The sequence below is a fragment of the Etheostoma spectabile genome, unplaced genomic scaffold (assembly GCF_008692095.1).
Source record: "Etheostoma spectabile isolate EspeVRDwgs_2016 unplaced genomic scaffold, UIUC_Espe_1.0 scaffold00009599, whole genome shotgun sequence".
NCBI classification, from domain to species: domain Eukaryota; kingdom Metazoa; phylum Chordata; class Actinopteri; order Perciformes; family Percidae; genus Etheostoma; species Etheostoma spectabile.
Window position 1 is genome coordinate 424 of NW_022603725.1, and position 10227 is coordinate 10650.

General features: G+C 44.3%; 1 protein-coding gene across 1 annotated transcript; it reads left to right on the plus strand.

The window, feature by feature from the left end:
- Positions 1–307: 307 nt before the first annotated feature.
- On the plus strand, positions 308–8934 carry LOC116679165 (E3 ubiquitin-protein ligase TRIM21-like). Its single transcript, XM_032508851.1, is given in 3 exon segments — positions 308–553; positions 7488–8391; positions 8394–8934. Coding segments are annotated over 2 exon segments (1272 nt in total). The 5' UTR covers positions 308–553; positions 7488–7496; the 3' UTR covers positions 8771–8934.
- The last annotated feature ends 1293 nt before the right edge of the window (positions 8935–10227 follow it).

Here is a 10227-nt window from a genome sequence, read left to right on the forward strand (position 1 = left end):
CCAGCTGAAATGTACTTAACTTATACATCCTTAACAATGCATACTCCCCATAGTAATATACAGGCTTTTTTGCAACATCCCAGGCCTACATACCTAACTAAAGTAACACACAGTTGCAGGGTTTTATGTATGTCTTTACTTACTATGTTTTTTTTTCATGAGTCAGAGCCAGGTTACTGTAAACTGTGAGGGGGGGGGGTTTATATTAGTTATCAGTGTTTTGGCTGTTGTGGGTTATAGATAGACGGAATAAACAAATAAATAAACTAAACTACTTGTCTGTCCCTCTGGCTGCTGTCCACGTCCACTGAAGGAGAAAGAGGAGGAAACAAAAGCTCATCTTGCTTAAAGCTTTTACATAAAGGTACTTCTGCAGACAGGCGCTACCATCTCTCGGCCCAACGCTCCGCTAACAGCTGGAATGTCACATTTCAGGAAATGGAGGTGAACGTCAGACAGGTAGACCGCGGGCTGCAGTGTAAACTGTCTCTCTCCTTTCTCTGCAGAGAAAATTCAACGTTATCCAGCGCCGCCGAGTCTCCGCCGAACACCGGTGAGGTAAAGAGAGAAACTGAATGTTTTGCTTAGAAAAAGGCATTTTTATATAACTTCTATATCTGAGCACACGTCGGTACGTAGACTTGTATTCTAGTTCAGCATCGCTGTTTCAATTAAATATGTCAACAACAGTTTCTCTCCCAGTCTGTCTATAAAGAGAGCAGGTCTAGACCAGAACTCTGGGATGGTATTTATCTCCCAGGTCTCTCCATAAAGAGCAGGTCTAGACCAGGACTCTGGGATGGTATTTATCCTCCCAGGTCTCTCCATAAAGAGCAGGTCTAGACCAGACTCTGGATGTTATTATCTCCCAGGTCTCTCCATAAAGAGCAGGTCCTAACCAGGACTCTGGGATGTTATTTATCTCCCAGGTCTTTCTATAAAGAGCAGGTCTAGACCAGGACTCTGGGATGTTATTTATCTCCAGTCTTTCCATAAAGAGCAGGTCTAGACCAGACTCTGGGATGTATTTATCTCCCAGGTCTTTCATAAAGAGCAGGTCTAGACCAGACTCTGGGATGTTATTTTATCTCCCAGGTCTTTCATAAAGAGCAGGTCTAGACCAGACCTGGGATGTTATTTATCTCCCAGTCTTTCCATAAAGAGCAGGTCTAGACCAGGCTGCTGGGATGTTATTTACAGTGGTGTGAAAAATGTTTGCCCCCTTCCTCATTTCCTGTTCCTTTGCATGTTTGTCACACTTAAGTGTTTCGGAACATCAACCCATTTAAACAATAGTCAAGGACAACACAAGTAAACACAAAATGCAATTTGTAAATGAAGGGTGTTTAAGTTTATTAAGGTGAAAAAACATCCAAACCGTCAGGCCCTGTGAAAAAGTGATTTCCCCCCTAAACCTAAATACTGGTTGGGCCCCCCTTAGCAGCAACAACTGCAACCAGCGTTTGCGATAACGTGCAATGAGGCTTTCACAGCGTCCTGGAGGAAGTTTGGCCCCACTCATCTTTGCAGAATTGTCCTAATTCAGTTCCATTAGAGGGTTTTGGAGCATGAACGGCCTTTTTAAGGTCATACCACAACCTCAATAGGATTCAGGTCAGGACTTTGGCTAGGCCCACTCCAAAGTCTTCATTTTGTTTTTCTTCAGCCACTCGGTGGTGGACTTGCTGGTGTGTTTTAGGATCATTGTCCTGCTGCCGAACCCAAGTTCGTTTCAGCTTGAGTACACGAACAGATGGTCGGACATTCTCCTTCAGGATCTCTTGGTAGACAGCAGAATTCATAGTTCCTTTTATCACGGCAAGTCTTCCAGGTCCTGAAGCAGCAAAACAGCCCCAGACCATCACACTACCACCCACCATTTTACTGTTGGTATAAGTTCTTTTTATGAAATGCAGTGTTCCTTCTACGCCAGATATACTTGGACACACACCTTCCAAAGAGTTCCACTTTTGTCTCATCGGTCCCAAAAGTCTTGGGATCATCAAGATGGTTGTGGAGAAATTGAGACAAGCTTTGATGTTCTTTTTGCTCAGCAGTGGTTTTTCCTCCTTGGAACTCTGCCATGCAGGCCATTTTGCCCAGGTCTTTTCCTGATGGTGGAGGCATGAACTCTGACCTTAACTGAGGCACGTGAGGCCTGCAGTTCTTTGGACGTTGTTGTGGGTCTCTTGTGACCTCTTGGATGAGTCGTCGCTGCGCTCTTGGGGTAATTTTGGGCGGCCGGCCACTCCTGGGAAGGTTCACCACTGTTCCATGTCTTCGCCATTTGTGGATAATGGCTCTCACTGTGGTTCGCTGGATTCCCAAAGCTTTGGAAATGGCTTTATAACCCTTCCAGACTGAAAGATCTCAATTACTTTCTTTCTCAATTGTTCCTGAATTTCTTTGGGTCTCGGCATGATGTGTAGCTTTTAAGGATCTTCTGTGGACCTTACTGTGTCAAGCAGCTCCTATTTAAGTGATGCCTTGATTGTGAACAGGTGTGGCAATAATCAGGCCTGGGTGTGGCTAGAGATAATAGGCTCGTTCGAGATGAGCCAGGTCTGCGCAGAATCGATCACCGCGATCGGCGCCCGTTGCATGCCGTTTAGATTTGTGTCCGACTTGATCCCGACTTGCTCTGACGTCATGCACACGTGGGCAACGGAAATCTCACGAGAGCAAGGCGGCCGCAGTTCTGAGACGCAGGCGGCGCAGTTGCTTTTCACCGACTGCAAGAGCCAGGCGGACCCAGAGCATGCTGGGAAACGCCGGCTTCTCAGCTGATTTAACACCTGATTGGTTTACAACATGATGACGTTTTATATAAACTTTTTATTGTTTTTGAATCGGAGCGATTTAATTGCTATTTGTCTGATTTAAAGACTTATTCTGTCCAGAACACATGCTGTGTGACTGATAGTTAAGTTTAGAAGTCAAAGAGATAAATCCGTTCAGATCACGGATCATCTCCAGTCTGTTGTTCATTAAATCGCAACAGGTCTCATGTAGAGCACTTTGCCAGCTACTCTGTCATAACTAAAACAACTGGAGACTGTGTACCAGCTGGTATGTGGGTCTGATTATATTTTTTTAAATCGGAATCGCACCACAGTGTTTTCATCACTTCCTGTCCAGCCTGAAGGAGCTGGAATCGGCTGGAAACTGTCCGACTTTACCGCAGCTTTCTGTCACCGCCCCCCGCTGCTACCGCCTGCTCTCGTCTACTTTACAGGCGAGGCGCAGTTCATCTCGAACGAGCCTATTGAACTCAGGTGTGGACAACCACAGTTTATAGTATGTTTTAACAAGGGGGGCAACCACTTTTTTCACACAGGGCCATGATGGTTTGGATTTTTTTTTCACCTTTAATAATAAACACCTTCATTTACAAATTGCATTTTGTGTTTACTTGTGTTGTCCTTGACTATTGTTTAAATTGGTTTGATGTTCCGAAACACTTAAGTGTGACAAACATGCAAAGGACAGGAAATGAGGAAGGGGGCAAACACTTTTTCACACCACTGTATCTCCCAGGTCTTTCATAAAGAGCAGGTCTAGACCAGGACTCTGGGATGTTACCTATAACCTGCCTACCTTAACACGTAGTATCTGCTGCGTGCGGCTGCACGTGAGTGAGAGTTGACAACATAGAGTGCAAAGAATGCTGGAATAAATAAGTATTATGAGCGGTGTTATGTACATGAGGTAGGTGGGTTTGGTATACAGTACATAAAATATACAGTATAGTATGACAATAACAACAGTAAGAACCAGTCTGAAATAATATAGCAGCTGCCGGTGTTTGTTGTCAACTCTCAGATACTACGTGTTACGGTAGGCAGGTTATAGGTAACGGAGGAAGGTAATAACGGCAAGCTCCGCCGACGCTTTCTAAAAATAAACATTGTTCACGAGTCCCGCACCTCGAGTCGGAGTCGAGTCTGAAGTCACTGTGCGTGCGACATAACGTTACTTTCTATGCATTCTTGATTAGTTCCATAACTTTGTAAATTAACAAAAGCTAGCAAGGGTTTGCCTTTCTCCTGAGTCATTCTTGTGAATTGGTAACGTTCCACACACTGGTTCTGCCATCTTTGTTGTGACTGTGGCATGTAGATTCGACCGATGCAGTAAAATGCTGACCAACCAATGGGCAGAAGTTGACCCCTTAAGACCCGCCCCTCCTCATTTGCATAATGAGGCAGGAATGCATGAAGAAATGTAAAAGTGACAGGCAGAAATAAATACCAGGGGTGAAAATAAATAGGGTAGAAAATGCAACGGAAGAATAAAACAGACAAAAAATGTAAACACACACAGAAATAATACATTTAAAAAATAAGTAATTAATAAATAAAGTTGAAGATTATAACGGACATAAATAAATAAGGTAATTATTACAAAGGTGAATAAATAAAGAAGCTAATTAAAAGAGATATATACATTTATGTCTCACTGTATAATTTAATTTCTACCTACATTTATTTGTTTATTGTATTTTTTTGGGGCAATCAATTGTATACTTATTTATTTATTGAGCATTTATTTATTTCTGTATTTATTTTTAAATATGGTAGACCTGGTCCTCCATACTATAGCGGTGTGACTAAGGGATGGTTCAGGACTCTCCTGAGCCAGATCTAACCATAAGCTTTATCAAAGAGGAAAGTCTTAAGTCTTAAATGTGGAGACGGTGTCTGCCTCCTGAACCCAGACTGGAACCTGGTTCCACAGGAGAGGAGCCTGATAGAAATACGTTTGAATATTTTTTATGTCGTTATATATATATATATATATATGTATATGTATATGTATATATATATATATATATGTATATGTATATATATGTATTTATATGTTTATATGTCTGTAAGATCCTACATAGTTAAGGGTATGCAGTTGTGTTTACTACTGCATATGATAAAATGGCACACATAACACATTTACCAAAACCCTTTAGTAACATATTTTATGGCTAGGCATGTATAACGTTAACCAACCTTGTTATTTTAGGTCCTGCTAACATCTTTATTTCAACTTTATCAGTAAAGCTGAGACGAAGCTTCTGGTAAAGAGCTGGAGGTCAGGCAGTACACTGAAACAAACGAAAGAGAAGAAACAACAATGTTGTTTTTACCTCGGTGAGTCATCAATGTTCAAAGTGAAAAAACTCTCCGGTTCCTGCTCATCCGTCATCGGGCTGTCAGCGATGAAGAGGGTTGTTGATCCTGATCACAACGAGATGAAAAGATAAGCTGGAAGAAAACTCACCCGTCACCGGCTGACAAAATAAAAAGCTTCCTCCAAGAAACAATGGAACAGACTTAACCCTCATCTAGTCCCCCGGGTCCCGGGACCCGTCCTGCAGTCCAACGTGTATCCCACTACCCTCATCTGGTCCTCCGGGGTCCAGAGACCCGTCCTGCAGTCCAACGTGTATCCCACTACCCTCATCTGGTCCTCCAGGGTCCAGAGACCCGTCCTGCAGTCCAACGTGTATCCCACTACCCTCATCTGGTCCTCCGGGGTCCAGAGACCCGTCCTGCAGTCCAATGTGTATCCCACTACCCTCATCTGGTCCTCCGGGGTCCAGAGACCCGTCCTGCAGTCCAACGTGTATCCCACTACCCTCATCTGGTCCTCCGGGGTCCAGAGACCCGTCCTGCAGTCCGACGTGTATCCCACTACCCTCATCTGGTCCTCCAGGGTCCAGAGACCCGTCCTGCAGTCCAACGTGTATCCCACTACCCTCATCTGGTCCTCCGGGGTCCAGAGACCCGTCCTGCAGTCCAACGTGTATCCCACTACCCTCATCTGGTCCTCCAGGGTCCAGAGACCCGTCCTGCAGTCCAACGTGTATCCCACTACCCTCATCTGGTCCTCCGGGTCCAGAGACCCGTCCTGCAGTCCAATGTGTATCCCACTACCCTCATCTGGTCCTCCGGGGTCCAGAGACCCGTCCTGCAGTCCAACGTGTATCCCACTACCCTCATCTGGTCCTCCGGGGTCCAGAGACCCGTCCTGCAGTCCGACGTGTATCCCACTACCCTCATCTGGTCCTCCAGGGTCCAGAGACCCGTCCTGCAGTCCAACGTGTATCCCACTACCCTCATCTGGTCCTCCGGGGTCCAGAGACCCGTCCTGCAGTCCAATGTGTATCCCACTACCCTCATCTGGTCCTCCGGGGTCCAGAGACCCGTCCTGCAGTCCAACGTGTATCCCACTACCCTCATCTGGTGCGCCGGGGTCCAGAGACCCGTCCTGCAGTCCAACGTGTATCCCACTACCCTCATCTGGTCCTCCGGGGTCCAGAGACCCGTCCTGCAGTCCAACGTGTATCCCACTACCCTCATCTGGTCCTCCGGGGTCCAGAGACCCGTCCTGCAGTCCAACGTGTATCCCACTACCCTCATCTGGTCCTCCGGGGTCCAGAGACCCGTCCTGCAGTCCAACGTGTATCCCACTACCCTCATCTGGTCCTCCGGGGTCCAGAGACCCGTCCTGCAGTCCAACGTGTATCCCACTACCCTCATCTGGTCCTCCAGTGATTTACTGTATATTTTGAGTTTACAGTAGTCTGCTGTAACATGACAGCAGCAGTACAACTGTAGCAATCACACTGTTAGTTCATGTTATAAAAGCATAGAAATGAAAGGAAAAATTCAATATCTATAAAATGAAATACATTGTATTTGTTATGCTTTTAGCAGTGAAGGTAATTATTATAAAAAATTAACTTTGGCATGTTATAGTGAGAGTATTGTACTGTAAAAAAACATGTACTGTTATGGTGCTGTAATGGTAATTATTGCAAATATGAGGGCAACATGAGGACAACATGAGTCCAATAAACCGGGAGTGGACTGGAGTCACATTGGCTCCATCAGGGTATTTAAGGGTCTCATGTGTTCTGGGTGCAGGCTGTGTGCTCTGCACCCAGAGATCTTTATCCTTTATCCGTGTGATATTTCTTGTTACGATCGGCGGTCACTAAAACGCCGTCTACACAGCCCGGAGCGTTAGACCATCAACACGCGGGCCAGAAGGTTTTGGAAAGCTGGCCCGACGCATGGAACCCTTTATGAATCCGGACTTTTGCAGGAATGTTGCAACTGAAAATTCTGCTTTAAGCAACTTCTTCTTGCAAACAGGTTATTATAAATGAGACCCCTGGACTCAGTAGGCTAGTAAACCTTTAAAAGTATTGTGAGCGGTCCTGCCCCCCCCCCACCATTGCTCACACATCATCGTGACTATTGGTTGTTGTTTTGATAGAGTTGTTGCTCCATACAACACTGCACAGACACTTCACGTTCCCTCATGCATGCAGCCACTCACACTACTGAACAGACTGGTTAGTGTGTGTGAACCCTGTGTGGCGTGCAGATGATTTTGGGACAGTGGCCTGTAATAGTTTGATTTTAGGAAACAATTAATCAAGATATGAAATTACAGTTTTGTTTTCTCTCACATTTCGTCCTCAGAGTGTCGATATGTCTGCTGCCTGCTGTCTGCTGACTGAAGACCAGTTCCTGTGCTCCATCTGTCTGGATGTGTTCACTGATCCAGTCAGCACACCATGTGGACACAACTTCTGTAAAACCTGCATCACTCAACACTGGAATATTAATGTCCCGTGTCAGTGTCCCAACTGTAAGAAGGATTTCAACATCAAACCTGAGCTGCAGGTCAACACTTTCATCTCTGAGATGGCTGCTCTGTTCAGACAGGAAGCAAGAGAAGTTCCCGTCTACTCAGGACTCAAAAAGAAGACCTGGATGGTCTTCCTGCTGGGTCTGATGTGTGTCTTCGTGGCCTGGATGGTGTCCGAACAAAAGAAACATTTTGTTCTTCTGGAAGACGAATATGAAGCAAAGAAGGCCGAGCTGTGCAAGACACAGTCTGAAATACAACAGATGATCCAGAAGGAGATCAAACACTCAATGGAGCTCAGTAAGGAAGACACAGACAGACAGGTCTTCAGCGCTCTGAAGGAGTCTGTTGAGAAGATCCAGGCCGAGCTCATCGAGACGGTCGAAGAGAAGCAGAGAAACACGGAGAAACTATCCGAAAGCTTCGTCAAAGAGCTGAAACAGGACGTCTCTGAGCTGCAGAAGAGAAGCACTGAGGTGGAGCAGCTCTACAAGGCTCAGCTGAAAAAACTCAGCAACCAGATCCTGAATCTGCTCCCTGAGTCTGATCTGAAGAGGGTCCAGCAGCATGAAGTGGATGTGACTCTTGATCCTGATACAGCACATCCTAGACTCAATCTGTCTGAGGACGGGAAGCGAGTACATGACAGCGTGGTGTGGAAGAATCTCACAGACAACCCAGAAAGATTTGAGAAACATGTTTTTGTCTTAGCAAAGCAGAGTTTCTCTTCAGGAAAGTTTATTTCGAGGTTCAGGTTAGAGGGAAGACTGAGTGGTTATTAGGAGTGGCCAGAGAGTCGGTCAACAGGAAGGGGGACATCACACTGAGTCCTCAGGACGGTTACTGGGTGATCTGGTTGAGGAATGACAGTGAGTACTCAGCTGCTGCTGGCCCTAATGTCCTTCTGTCCCTGAAGTCTCCTCCTCAGAAGGTGGGGGTGTTTGTGGACTATGAGGAGGGTCTGGTCTCCTTTTATGACGTTGATGCTGCAGCTCTTATCTACTCCTTTACTGGCTGCTCCTTCACTGAGAAACTCCTCCCATACTTCAGTCCCAGTCTTAATGACGGTGGTAAAAACTCTGCCCCTCTGATCATCTCTCCTGTCGGTCACTGAGGAGAACAACTGTTTGGTTTTCTAGATTCACTTTCATGTAATGTAGTGAATGTGTATTTACCTTTGATGTTCAGTGCACATATACTCAGGCTTTTTACTCAGGGGGATTATAGAGTGTGGTCTAGACCTGCTCTATCTGTAAATTATAGAGTGGTCTAGACCTGCTCTATCTTTAATTATAGAGTGGTCTAGACCTGCTCTATCTGTAAATTATAGAGCGGTCTAGACCTGCTCTATCTGTAAATTATAGAGCGGTCTAGACCTGCTCTATCTGTAAATTATAGAGTGGTCTAGACCTGCTCTCTGTAAATTATAGAGCGGTCTAGACCTGCTCTATCAGTAAATTATAGAGTGGTCTAGACCTGCTCTATCTGTAAATTATAGAGAGGTCTAGACCTGCTCTATCTGTAAATTATAGAGTGGTCTAGACCTGCTCTATCTGTAAATTATAGAGGGGTCTAGACCTGCTCTATCTGTCTCAAGATAACTCTGGTTATGATTTGATACTCTAAATAAAATTGAATTGAATATATTGGTGTGTAGTTCTGAGTGTGTGTATCTGTGTGTGTATCTGTGTGTGTATCTGTGTGTGTTGCTGCATGTTAGCTGTAGTCATTGGATCCTCATTACGGGTGTGTGTTGTCAATGATTCTGCGATTTGACTACATTGTTGATTTAATATCAATTTTATGAAATTATAGTGACATGTCAATTTCGCTTGGATCCAAAGAAGGAAAAGAAGCATAAGAGAATAATAATACCGAACATGTCCACACTCCTTATATTTCATATTTCTACTATTTCTACTACTCATATTTATATACTTCGTGCAGCTGTAACACAGAATTTCCCGAACGTTGATAAATTTGACAAATGCTGAAAAAAAATACAAAAACGCAGGAAAAAAATCCTGATTTTTTTTTAATGCTGAAAATTGACCAAAAATCCGGAAAAAGCGAGAAAAAAAATTGGTCATAAATTGACTCAAACATAATTCAAAAAACTTTTAAAAAGTGACTAAAAATTTAAAGTAAAAAAAAATGTAAACGCTGAAAAAAGTGACAAAAACAAGTAAATTAAAACAATGTTAAAAAATTGACAAAAACTTTGAGAAAAGTGACAAATGTTGAAAAAAAAACTACAAAAACGCAGGTTAAAAATCTGCAAAAACATTTTTTTAAACGCTGAAAAAGTGACCAGAAAATTGTTACAAAATTGGCTCAAACATAATTAAAAAAACGTTAAAAAAGAATAAATTGACAAAAACATGGAGAAAAGTATAGAAAAAAACAACAAAATTTCCACCCAGAAACCCAAAGTTGCAGGTCGAGGGGAAGACGACACGAGGGTTAAATGATCTCCCAGAGAGGGGGGAACGCCTCCCTCTCTGGGGGGAGGAACGCCTCCCTCCCTGGGGGGAGGAACCTCACACTTCCTGAAATGCAGGTTTGCAAAGT